General features: G+C 36.2%; 1 protein-coding gene across 11 annotated transcripts in view; it reads right to left on the bottom strand.

Annotated features, from left to right (window-relative positions):
• Positions 1 to 14,277, bottom strand: part of LOC120531362 (unconventional myosin-XVIIIa-like) — a 295,511-nt gene that overhangs the window by 206,729 nt on the left and 74,505 nt on the right. For 4 of the 11 annotated variants that reach the window (XM_039756690.1, XM_039756691.1, XM_039756695.1 and 1 more), the window contains exons 1-2: positions 3,928 to 4,127; positions 1,780 to 1,997 (exon numbers count right to left, since the gene is read on the bottom strand). The exons of 4 other annotated variants lie outside the window; for them this stretch is intronic. In XM_039756690.1, coding sequence (XP_039612624.1) covers positions 1,780 to 1,818 — 39 coding nt within the window. In that variant the 5' untranslated portion in view covers positions 1,819 to 1,997; positions 3,928 to 4,127. Of the gene's footprint in view, positions 1 to 1,779; positions 1,998 to 3,927; positions 4,128 to 14,277 lie in introns of those variants that run through there. 3 more of the 11 variants (XM_039756694.1, XM_039756692.1, XM_039756700.1) reach the window with 2 other exon arrangements.

The following is a 14,277-nucleotide window of genomic DNA, read 5'->3' as shown; positions in this document are numbered from 1 at the left end:
AATCCATTTAATGAAACAAGTTCAGAGGTGTGACCTAGAATTACTTTGATTGATAAAAAAACACAATAAAGTTTGAGTTTGAGCTTTTGACCAGAAGCATACCCAAATAGAAATCATGCCTCGCACAGAAGAGCTGTCTGAAGAGCTACAATCGAGAATTGTTAATCTACAGAAGGCTGGAAAGGGTTACAAAGTCACCTCAAAGATTTTAGATATTCATCAGTCTACCGTAAGGCAAGTTTTCTATAAGTGGAGACAATTTGGTATTGTGGCTACTCTGCCTAGAAATCGACGCCCTGCCAAGATGACCCCAAGAGCACAACGTAAAGTCAGCAATGTGGTAAAGAAGAGCCCTACAGTGACAGCAAAGAACTTGAAGAAGTCATTAGAACTGGCTACAATCTCTGTTCATGAGTCAACTATACAAAAAACATTGAACAAGAAAGGAGTCCATGGCAGGTCACCAAGACAGAAGCCACTGCAATCAAAAATGAAAATTTCTGAACATCTGAAGTTTGCGAAAGAGCACTTGGGACACTCCACAACAGTACTGGGAAAATGTTTTGTGGAGTGATGAAACCAAAATTGAACCATTTTGGGAGGAACAAGCAGAACTTCATTTGCCGTAAAAAAGGGCACCGCATATCAACATCAAAACATCATCCCTACAGTAAAGTATGGTGGAGGGAACATCATGATCTGGGCCTGCTTTGCTGCATCAGGGCCTGGACAGCTTGCCATCTTTGAGGGGAAAATGAATTCACAAGATTAGCAACAAATTATCCAGGATAATGTAAGGGTGTCTGTCCATCAACTTAAGCTCAGAAGAGGCTGGATGATGCAACAGGACAATGACCCCAAACATCGCAGCAAATCCACAGCACAATGGCTTCAGAAGAACAAACTCCGCCTTTTGGAGTGGCCCAGTCAGAGCCCAGATCTCAATCATATTGAGATGCTGTGGATTGACATGAAGAGAGCCATACACCGAAGACATCCAAAGAATATGGAAGAGTTAGGCAGTTCTGCGGGGAAGAAAGGGCTAAAATTTCCCCCACACAATGTGCAGGTTTGATCTGCATTTTCAGGAAGCGCCTGGTTGGGGTCATTCAGTTATTAAATCCCAAGGTTCACTTACTTTTTCCACTAGCACTGTGAACATTGAATGCATTTGTAAAACAAAGACATGAAAGAGTAGATTTTTTTGTGCGTCATTGGCTTAAGCTCATTGTATACATCAGTACCTGTGACTCAGATGAAGATCGGATCACTTTTCATGACCAATTAATGCAGTATACCAGATAATTTCAATGGGTTCACATACTGTTTACATTGACTGCAAATACATCCTCAATTAAACCAAACTGAAAGCTGCTTGTTCATTTTCCCTGCAGATATTTCTCAAGGTAGGAAGAAAATTAAATTACATTTTCATCTAAGTATTCCTTGAATGTCAGTAAAGAACATTCCCAGCTAAAATTAAAAAAGGATGATTCTGGCGTTCATTACTTATGCTGAAATATACAGGACTGACAGTTAATCAATCAGTCAATGCTGCCAGCTGTTTCTGAGAATTTAAAAGGCAACAGAAATGCAGAACAAAAGTCAGTAAGAATGTGCTGCTATGTTTGATAGGCAAATTTATCCCAGATGCATGGGTTCTACAGCAAATAACATAGACTTCTACCCTAATATTGTCAGCTTACAACACAAGAAAGTTATATGTGTAAAAAAAAAAAAAAAAACCCTAATACAATACTACAATTAAACAAGACTTCCCTTTTGCTCCCAGAATGCAAAGCGTGATGAAAATGCCATGATGATGATGCAGTAGTCATGAGCCAGGGCAGGGGATGATTACAACGTAGAAAATTCTAACAGCCTTTTGGGGACTTCAGGGGCCTGGATCTTCAATATATTGCACCCAGCTACTGCTAGGCTTGAATCAATGGCCCTACTGTTTAAAGAGGCCTGGAAACTCAGTGGAATGGACAGCTCTATGATACAGAGAAAAGTGGAAAGGACAAGATCAAAATCATATCAGTTTTTTTCTCAAAGAAAAACAATTTACATGCTTGGGTGGGAAGTTATTATTTTTATTTTAGAGCCTCAAAGAATTTACTGTCTTAAAATTAAACAAGTAAAATGCCATTTCTTGCATAACTTCAAAAGCAGTGACAATAAACTACACAGCTTTTTAAAAATTTATTTAAATAACATTAAGAAATGATAAAAGTAAAAAATGTAAAAAATGTTTTATGTTAAAATTAAAACACAAAGTGTGCTGTCACAGCCAACTAGTCTAAAATTAATACAAAAATACACAATGTTTTGTTCTTTTTTTAATTAGTCCTACACACTGAAACTGTAGGTTAGGCGAGGGTGTAACATCAATCTTGTTCTGCTTTCCTTTTAAATACCTAGTGTAGGCTTGTGAAAGCTTAGAATATTTAATACCAAGTTTCAAAAATGTTTAATAATGAATAACCCACAGATTTGTACCTTGGTACAAACTGATTGCTACATAACACAAGATGTCAACAAGATTTACAACCATTTAACAAATCGAGCTCTTCTTGCTTGGAACTATGTGATGAGTGAATCCACAAAGACAATAAAAGTATTTACCACAGAAATGGTGGAAATATTTGTAGTATTGCAACAAGACACTTTCACGTGCATTATTATTTAGGCAACATTAAAGGAAAATAAATGGCAAATTATCCAGCCAGAGGAAATTATGGGAGAATTAAGAAATACCTTCCAGATTTGTATACATTATTTTTGATTTCAGTTACTTGTAGAGTAAGTTTTACATGAGTCATAGTGTATACCATTCCCAAAATTCCCTCTACATACCACAGACATTCTGAATGCTAGTGAAGATGATTTATTGCATTGAGTATAAAAACATATAGCCAGCATATAAAACTAACCAGGCAGAGTGATACATTATATTAAACAAACATTACAATTTCAAGTGACATAAAAAAAAAAGTAAGGACAATAAAAGAAATACACTGTAAAATAACTGCACAAGAAAATTTCACAGGTCTTATCAAAAAACAATAATGAAAGCAGCAACTAAGATCACAAGTACCAGGAACAGCATCTTCACCAATGCAGGACACAAAGTTTGCCTCACAGCATCTTTAAGCACATAAAGAACCACAACAACATTAAACAGAGCAACACAGACAGACACAATTATACAATGAGTCACAGCCTGACTGCTCATTTACATGGTCTCACACTTAGGCCATATTTAAATGTATTAGTGGGCCTCAGAAGCACTCCCCATTTTGTTGTCCCTGGGGAGTTAGTTATTTTTGCTCCATCAATCATTACTATCTGTCTGGCAAACTGAAGCTATCTGATGTTTAAGAAAAAAAAAAGTTTTAATAGTTGAGCAGGGCTATTCAGTAAAAAAAGGTAAAATTTGAGCATTTTAGAAAATAAACTTCTCTATAAAAGTAATAAAGAATTAAAAGTTAAACTATTAATCTGTTTTCATATTTCACCTAAAGTTTCACAAAAAGTTAACAACAAAGGAATCAGATCAGACACTTTACCTTCAAGATTAGCCTGCAAATTTAGATGCAAAAAGTATTTAGAACTGGTGTCAGTGTACCCAAGTGATCAAAAAAACTATCAATTACTTTGTCCTAGTACATCTAACATCCATTGAGCCAGAAAAAAAAAATCTGTAATAACATAAAAGCATTTAAAAGTTACTAAAGCATATGTACAAAATGGCCCCGTGCAGCTTTGGTTAGCAGACTAAAAATAGAACTGTGTGAATGCTAAACAGACAAGGCTTGATGAACACAACAAAGCACTTAACCTACAGATTTCAGAGTATGTAAGTCATATGACCAGTACCTGCAAAATACCCATAAAGATCTGTTAGCATGTAAAAGCCAATACCTGCAGATGTTTTCTGGTTTACCACAGTAACCCAAAGAGTGAAAGATTCAGAAACATAGAGAGACAGAGGAGCTGGAGAGGCAGCCACCACCAGTACAGGTCTGTCTGAAATGAAACTGAGTATTTCAGTCAACTGCCAAGTGCCGTTATTCCTGACACTGCAGTCACAGACTAAGGGACAGCTGCGAAGATATAGGCTAGTTAAAAATAGCCCTAAAAGAATCCTGCTAGGACTACTCAACACTGGTCACAGTTGCCTCCTTCCTTCAGAATAACTCTGCTTGATTGTTTTTTTTTTGTTTTACTACCAGAAACAGAAAAGCCACAAAAAGGCAGGTTAAAAAATAAGGAAGTGACGTAGATGAGTGGCAGAAATTAGTTTCTCAGTTAAACAGTTTCCTCCACAATTAAAGTAAGCAAAGGAAAAACAGATACCAAAAACAAGAAAGTAATGTAAACATAGTTTAGATAAGAGAAATATTTTTAATGAAATGTTTATGGATTAAAGAGGACTAGATAAATTACTTCTTTGTGTTACTTTTAATCTCTGACCTCTTCAGTGTTCTTCCTGAAATGAGTCTTCAAAATACTTAAGACATCTCTGTTAATGATTTGCTTAACACTTATACTTGGGTAATCAGTTAACAGTTTGGTGTACTAATAATACTAGTTTATCTGTGATGCAACAATTTATACTGCAACAGTGCTTCAAGATGGCATCATAGTTTTATAAGAATTAATGTGGCTGTCTTAAAGGCGGAGAACAGATTCAGTTATAGGACAGCTTTTTCCAAGGTGGAGCAAACTTAAAATTTGCTTTTCAAAGGTGGCAGATATTAATGTTATGGCCACTACATAAGCATCAGAATTTACAACACAGATTATCAGATGTTTTAAATATATTTTTATTGTTTATGTGATACTTGCAAAACTCAAGAATAATACATCTAGCGACAATGAGTTTTGCTGGATCTGCTTTGAAATGTTTCACATCCCATATTGTTAAGAAACTAATTTTGTTTGACCATCTCTCTCAAGAGCAACATATGCTCAGAATGATACCTGAAACATACAAATTGAATTAATAACACGTTTTTGCTCTTCTAGCCATAATCTACAGTATTAGTAATTAATATATAACATGTTGGACTCGTAAGTAGAAGTAGGACTCACTCTTACTGAAGTGGAGAATGCAAAATGCTTTCTGCTCTGGCATCGCCATTTCCTTGCAGACTGAAGGGAGCATTCTTCCGGTGACAGTCAATTGGTACGTGATTGGTTCCTAGGCACTTTGAATTCAGATGAATCTTTTTGAATCACCTTGTGTACAGTATGTATGTGTATATATACAGTATATATATATATATATATATATATATATATATACAGTATATATATATATATATATATATATATATATATATATATATATATATACAGTATATATATATATATTATATATATATATATATTATATATATATGTCCCTATATCTATATATACATATACATATATATACATATATACAGTCATGGCACCCCTGGAATTTTTCCAGAAAATTGTTGCAATTACAAATGTTTTGGTATACACATGTTTATTTCCTTTATGTGCATTGGAACAACACAAAAGCACTGTGAAAAAAAGCCAAATCTTACATCATGTCACAACTCCAAAAATGGGCAGAACAAAATTATTGGCACCTTTCAAAATTGTGGGTAAATCGTGTTATTTCAAGCATATGATACTCGTTGCACTCACCTGTGGCAAGAAACAGGTGCTGGCAATATAGCAAATTACACCTGAAGCCAGTTAAAATGGAGAAACGTTGACTCAACCTTTCTGTTGTGTGTCTGAGTGTGCCACACTAAGCATGGAGAACAGAAAGAAGAGCAGAGAATTGTCTGAGGACTTCAGAACAAAAACTGTGGAAAAATATCAACAATCTCAAGGCTACAAGTCCATCTTCAGAGATTTTCATGTTCTTTTGTCCACCATGCGCAACATAATAAAGAAGTTCACAACACATGGCACTGTAGCTAAACTCCCTGGACGTGAATGGAAGAGAAAAATTGATGAAAGACTGCAACAAAGGATGCATGAATGGTGGATAAACAGCCCCAATCAACTTCAAAACATAGTCAAGCTGTTCTGCAGACTCAGGGTACAACAGTGTCAGCTCGAACTATCTGTCGACATCTGAACGAAATGAAACGCTATGGCAGGAGAGGGAGGAGGACCCCACTGCTGACACAGAAACATAAAAAAGCCAGACTTGAGTTTGCCAAAATGTACTTGAGGAAACCAAAATCCTTCTGGGCGAACGTCTTGTGGACTGATGAGACCAAGGTAGAGATTTTTGGTAAAGCTCATCATTCTACTGTTTACAGAAAAAGAAATGAGGCCTACGAAGAAAAGAACACAGTACCTACAAGTCAAACATGGTGGAGGGTTTAAGATGTTTTGCTACCTCTGGCACTGGATGCCTTGACTGTGTGCAAGGCCTCATGAAATCTGAAGACTACCAAAAGATATTGGGGCCCAACGTAGGGCCCTGTGTCAGAAAGCGGAGTCTGCGTCAGAGGTCATGGGTGTTCCAGCAGGACAATGACCTCAAACATACTGTACCTCTAAAAGCACCCAGAAATGGTTGAAGACAAAGCGCTAGAGAGTTCTAAAGTCGCCAGCAATGAGTCCAGATCTAAATCTGATTGAACATTTATGTAGTGATCTCAAAATTACTGTTGAGAGAAGGAGCCCTTCAAATCTGAGAGACCTTGAGCAGTTTGCAAAAGAAGAGTGGTCGGAAATTCCAGTTGAGTGGCGTAACAAGCTTGTTGATGGTTATAGGAAGCGCTTGATTTCAGTTATTTTTTTCAAAGGGCGTGCAACCAAATACTGTATGAAGATGAGTGTGCCAATAATTTTCTCCAGCCTGGTTTTTGAGTTTTGTGTTAAATGATGTCAGATTTGGCTTTTTTTCTCTGTTTTTTGTGTTGTTCCAATGCACATAAAGGAAATAAACATGTGTATACCAAAACATTTGTAATTGCAACAATTTTCTGGGAGAAATGGGGCATTTTCTGGGAAAATTCCAGGGGTGCCGATAATTTCGGCCATGACCATCCATCCATCCATCCATCCATAGAATGACTAGCCATGGAGGGCGATTTAGCCTAGATACAAACTGCTCCTTACAAAGGATGCCCCGGAATCTCTCATAACGACAGTGAGGACCTCAGTTTTACAACTCATATGAAGGACGGCACCATTTTTACAGCACACTGCCCCCATCACTGCACTGTGGCATTGGGATTCACATTCGGACAACAGGGTAAGTGTCCTCTTCTGGCCTCAACAACACCTCTTCCAGCAGCAACCACAGCTTTTCCTAGATGATCTCACATCCAAGTATTGGCTAGGCCAGAACATGCTTGGGTACAGGTGGGGGACCGGTGATATGGAGAAAGATTACATTCGACTACCATGGAAACACAGTGTGTTCACATCACTTTCCAGTGCTTGAAATGGGCACTGTCATAAGGTATTGATTTACTTTCAAAGAGCTTTCATAATTTCATGTCACATGGATCTGTCCCCAATTACATACAAAGGAAGAGGAAGAAGAAGCTAAAACAATAGGGAGCAGAGATGGTTAGTTTATTGTTCTTCAAGTACAGACTTTGAATGGCAAAAGACAGTGCCTGCTCTTTATGAAAATGTACACAAAATATGACGATAGCTGCCAACACAATGTGAATGGACATAAAAGATGGTCAAGAAGACAAACACATAGCAATAAAGTACTGAGACACTGCAGAACACACAAAGTGAATAGAGTGCACCCCTTTTTAGTGCTTAAGCCACTCAGACTTCAAAAATGATAGCAGATTGATGATGTGTACAGTATTACACTCAGTCCATCATGCTGCTTGACATTTTCCTATATAATCAGTGAAATATATAGAAAACATATAGCTTTACAGTTAGTCTCCATACTCAAGTTTGTAGCTGGGATTTTAAAAAATAGGATTTTCATGAGCCAGGGTCTGAGACAGGACGGTGACGGTTGAAGAAGGGAGCGATTCCTACACTGTTTGAGTGGAACAATTTCTCCATTCTACTTTCAAGACTGGGGGTTTGAGAAAGGTGAAAATGACCGATGGAGAATGACACACCTGGCGAGAAGTGGAGGATAAAATCCTTGAGGACTATGATTACGCTTCAAATCCGGATTCAGCAGTTCTCAACCTAGCGCTCGATGAAAACAGGTCTCTCAGTGAGGAGATCCTCCAGCTGAGGAAACAAATTGAGGCCCTCACAATGAAGCAACAGTTTCTGGCATTCACTGTTTTGCTGGCCCAGACAAAGACATTTGCCTTTTTACAAGGTATGATGTCCAGCAGATTCATGTTATTATGTATTGTAGCATTGGTGCCAAGCACAATGGATGGATTCTCTGCTCTTTAGGGAGGCTCGTTATCCTTAAAAGGGCTACTTGCGACTGCAGAGTTCCCATTTTTATAGCCGCTCCTGCCATAGATAATGTAAAGCCTGCTCATTCTTTTGGTAATTCATCCCATGCAGATATAACTTGTCCAATGCTGTTGCAGTATTAAGCTTACATAACATACATACTCACCTGACCCAGAAGAAAGTTTAATATTTTTTTTTTAAAGAAGCCTAATGTAATCGCTAGTGTTGATGACTGAATTTTATCAAACCTTTATTGGTACTGAATTTGCTGCGTTCACTCTTGTTTGTTGAATTATTTACTGATAATTCAGCCGGTTTAGGAGAAATTTATTTTTCAGCGTCTTATAATGCTATACAAAGCTAACATGACATTCCCTGGAGCTGTAATCCTGATCATTTGCACTACAGACTGGTTACGAAGCTTGTGCATTTCTCAGATTCTTTCTTCTTTAATCTCACGTAGGAACAGTTGTGCAAGTGGTTGGCACTATAAAGGGCACACGACCACGCTCACAGTTAGTATCTCTATCTACTGGCTGACACCCTACAGATTTGAACACTGGGTGAAGCTCAGGGTTAGTAGAGAAAACTCATGCAGATATATACAGAACATGCAGACTTCATGGAAACCAAAAGGTGCAAAGGCAGCTGGTGAATTATTACAGCATCAATATTCATACCAGTTTTTTACATTTTTCCTTAAAAACAAATGCTATAAAATGTAAAGCATAAAGGTACATTAATATGGTATATACTAGATGAACTCAATTTAAGGAGCTTAAAGATAAGTAAATAATTCAGGTTTTCTAATTTCAATTTTTCTAAAACATATACAGCATAAATAACAAGCTATCTCTGCTTGTCGCCAAATGTGTGGATCGATCTTCGAGTTCCACGACAATATAAGAGAAGGAGGCACATGCCCTATGCATGCACAATTAGCCACATGGAGAATGAAAACTAAACTTGAAAGAGCCCGATGCCCCTGCCCTGCCAAACACAGGAGACTCCATGTAATAATAATAATAACAAAAGATTTATTGCTATTTAAAAGATGTTTTTGTCTTTTTCATAGAAGGAAAAGTAAAAATCAGCACAGGCAGTTTGGAGAGCCTTCAGCAAAGCTTCAAAAAACAGAACAAGCCAGTGGCTTCAATCATGACAGGCCACTTTGAATTTTCTGCTTTTAACTCTTTTAGGGTTGATTTTTTTTTTCCCTTTTCTCCCAGTGCTGAATATTTTTCCAATAAACTGAGTTTTTTGAAAAGCACACAAAACAAAAGGTTCTCACATAAATCAACATAAAATGTTGCTTTGTGCAGTGCCCAGTGCGCTACGGGGTTGGTGCAGCAAGCTGCTGTTGGTGGGCTGTTTTTTGAAAAGCATACAAAGCAACAGTTTCTTACATAAATCAACATAAAATGACTTATGTATTTTTTCTGACTTTGGACTACGATTTCAGCATTTCCGCATTATTTTGATGAAATACTACATTTGCGCATTTCTGACTGTGTTCTTTCTTCTTTAATCTCAGGGAGGGCATGGTGGTGCACTGTTTGGCACTACTGCTGCACAGCACAGGTTACCTTTTTGACCACAATAATCAGTCCAGTATAGTTGGCAGACATTTCCCTAGCCCGCAGGGACACTTTAAAGATGATCGCATCATTATAATCCAGTCAAATCTAGTTCAGTTAATCCGTCCCCAATAACTTCAATGCATTTCGCAGAATTCAGCGATATTCGCAAATACTTCCATGATTTTTCCAAACTTGAGGCGAACTGAACACCGCAGAGTTAGCTTATCACTAGTAATCACATATATTTGCCCCATTTAAGTTCACAGTAAACACATGTCTGGATTTTACCTTCGTAAATTGTGGATGTAGTCTGAAACATATAGTTTAAACTTTCTCCTTTTTAGCCCCTGACGTTTGGAACAATATTTGAATAATGCAACTTGCGACGTTTATCATAAGTCTGGGCACGTCTTGAAGCAATTGGGTGAAAAATGCCATAGTCAGTCCGTTTTGATATCAGTACCACAAATGCAGCAGTTGGTGGACACGGAATCTGGAAAAGAATGTGCAATAGCCTATTGAAATGTGGTGTTTTGCTTTTCACTAACAAACACTAAAGCAATTTTTTGCCTTGCAACTGTGTAATAGTATAGTGTTTTTTTTTATTGAATACATATGCTAACATTTCATTTAAAAATATATATAAAACAATACACAAAAGGGGCCAAAAAATTCTTTATTTTTACACTCACTCAAGCTGTATTAGGCTATCTGTGGCTTTTGGGGTGGGGAATAGTGATGCATCATCAGAATGCAGAGCTAATGGACCAATAGTAAGAAAAAAGGATTCAGATACCACTTGGCAAAGCCTTAGTTGTTTAGTACTGAGAAACTGCAAGGTAGTTCTAGTTTTAGATAGTATGCTTGCAGGAGACAATACTAAATAAGTATGGGCCAGCTTCAGTTTAGAGGGGGAAAGAAAAGAATAAAGGTTAGATTTTTAATTCTAACAATTATAACACTAGAGGTGATGGAATTTTAATCCATAATCTGTAATCTTTAATCTGTTCGATAATTAAAACACAATAACTGGTTTTATCTGATTTTCCTTTCAATAGCCTACTAGGTATGGACATGCACTAGCATAAACAGAAAATGTATATCTGTGTTGCGGACTCAACATTACTTTGTGCTGCTTCCTCATTTTTTATGCACTCTTTATCCTGGACTATAGGGGTGGAGGGGAAAAAATCAATTAATTTACAAATCACAATTCTGAAGTATGGTGATTATCGGATTGCCAAACCTATTTAAAAAATTGATTTTTAAATGCAAAAAAAAAGATGACATTGCAATCAACAAACTGTTAACTGTGTACAACCACACTTAAACCATACTACAGTATGTCATAACTTACTATAGACAGTTAAATATGAGTTGCATGCAATCAAGCATTTGATACTGCTATGATAGCAGTTTACTAATGTAGTTATTATAATTAGAATACATAGTACATATGTTTACTTATACTGCTGCAATAATGTCCATATGTGGTTCTGGCACAAGGACACGTTTTGCTGACACAAAAAGCACTCTGAAAACACAGCAAAACAAGAACATGATTGATCACGGTTTTGTCAGTTTTATGCAATGCCACCACAATGAAAATCTAAAGCGCGGAATCAATTTGGATTTCACAAAGTAAATGGAGAACTTGAGTTGACTACAACCATATTAAAAATTTGCCATGGTAAAGTCAAGTACTGTGGTAATACCACTAATATTCATGTGCATCTCACTCAACACCACTTGGAGATAAACTGCAATGGAGCCAAGCCCACTACTAATCCAATAAACACTACATAACTTTACATAAATTCCCAAATAGCTGTAATATGACAAAACGGGTTACAAGGTGTATTGCATATTTTATTTACAAGGACCTCTGTGCATACACTGTAGTTAAGAATGCAAGAGTCTGCAACTATATTCACACTCTTGAGCCAAGACATGTTATTCCATCACAACACATTTTCTCACATACAGCAGTTCCTATCATATACGACAAGGCTAAATCATAATTAAAACAATTTCTTTGCAAAGAAGAGATGCCCTGCCATGTCATTCATTGACTTAGAGCTACACAGTGTTATGTTACAGTAACATAACACTATATAACTGGATACTGTAGTGCATACTGTATTTAATTGTACTTGTCACAATGACTTGAAAATATCAAGTTGGAGAAAAATTGTCTTCTCGTTTAAAAAAAAAAAATCAGCAATAAATCTCAATATCAAACCACAACAGAAATACAACTGTGATGCAATACTTTAAAAATCACAGTGTATATCGAATTACCAGGCAAAAATAGGCATAATATTGAAGCAAGAGGTCCCTACTGGACAATGTGGATGAATTTTAAATGGCTGTATAAATGTTTGTGTGCAGTTTTATTTATTTTTTTTATTTTTTTTTTTTACAATTTCCACAGTACGCTTTTAAAAATAAAATATTTCCAAATCACAAGAACATAATCCAAAGGATTTTCTTCATTTTGGTTCTTAAATGTCAAGTAACCTACGTTGAACATTAATTATACTTCTCTGTTTTTCTGGATTAGTTTCCTTATAATGTGTTTAGCATTTAACTTGTTGGTCCCGTCGCCAGCATACTCATATTTAGTGAATATAATGTCTGTGCATGATTACAACCAGCACTCTGTAGTAAGTAAAGCTTGAACTCTGATTGAATAGAAGTACTAAATGGAATGCAGTAATCAACATTTTCCACGATTAGTAAATTGAGACATTATTACATATAATTGCTAACCTCAGCGCCTAAACAGGATTCAACATGAGAAGTAATTGCACATAGAGGATACTGTGATATACAGCATTACCATTTTTAATTATACCATGATATAAATATTTGGCCATACCACGCACCCTATCATAGCCTAAAGTCGAATTTACTTTCTAAGCAGCTAATCTTTAAATTTAGATAAATTTAGCTCAAAACAAAAAATATCCACTTCTAAGCCAATGAGTCGGACAACAAAAATCATCTGATTTAGCTCACTACTAAATATATTGCCAAATCATATATTATACTTGAAACCTTTAATTTTGCTATAGACCACCAGCCTTTAGCTGCTAAAGAGAAAAACAGCAACATGCAGTACCTGAAATTAGGCACCAGAGGGTGCAGTTGTTTTAACAATATTTTCAATATGCCCCTATGTGTCATTAACTCAGTCTGATGTCTCTTTAATATTAACATACTCACAAAATAATGAAATTGACACGGGAAAAAATCAATATATGGCAAAGAGTGTAATACATGCAAAAGGAAAATGGTTGAAGAAGAACATGTTGTCCTAGGTGTATATATTCTTAGTTTATTTCTGAAAGTGACCTTTTCTGGAAATCTTACTTTTACTGTGTTTAAAATCTGGACATTATGTTACTTTAAATTAGCATTTATTGAGAAAGTGTTCACCTAAACAATCAGTTATGGGGATGATTACTATAAACCAAGTAATCAAACTAAATATTTATAAATCAACATTAGAAAACTGCACAAACCAGAATACCTTATTGATACCTGTTAAATGGAAATCAAGCACTGTATTTACAGTACATGTCAAACTGAAACTATAATACATAAAGTATCCATTAATGCAAGGAAAAATGCTCTGATTTGGCTATTTATAGACATTAATATTTCTACTGTTGAATCACAATGTGACTTCTTTACATGTGCTTATGATCACTGTCATGGTAAATAAGAACCCTTAACAAGCTTCAGCTTTTAATTATAATGAAATAAGCTTTCTTGCAATATTGTAGTTCAAATATTGTGTTGCATCCCTTTTTCCTCCATCTTTTACAAGTTGTCCTTACTGATTAAAAGTATTTACACAGCATAATATTGCCACCACCATAAATTGAATGGATAAACATTTGTCTAGCTCATGTTGGTATTTCTTTGGGGAAAAAAACAAAATGTTGTGTGTGTCACAAACAGCTTAATCTTGGCCTCATATGACTACGTAATTGTTTAAATAACAGTTTCACTTCTGTATTCTGGCAAAATCTTGCCAACACCTTATAATTCTTTTGGAGTAACTCTTTCTTTCCTGCCTCCATTCTGTACAGGATGGTGCTATCCAGAACTCCTAATTATAGCTGACTGATGCACTTTGACTCCACTCTCAATCTCCTGTGATGTCCTTCTACCCTTTTCCTACTTTACAGGAACCTATAAAAAAAAGAAGTGGCTGAAATTAAACTGTAGAGATTGGAAGCATTCTGTGATCTTAACAAAAGCACAGTTTGGTTATTTGTTAAAAGTG

This window comes from Polypterus senegalus, chromosome 6 (assembly GCF_016835505.1).
Source record: "Polypterus senegalus isolate Bchr_013 chromosome 6, ASM1683550v1, whole genome shotgun sequence".
Taxonomy (NCBI): domain Eukaryota; kingdom Metazoa; phylum Chordata; class Cladistia; order Polypteriformes; family Polypteridae; genus Polypterus; species Polypterus senegalus.
The sequence above is the reverse complement of the archived record's forward strand: the minus strand, read 5'-3'. Positions and strand labels throughout refer to the sequence as shown.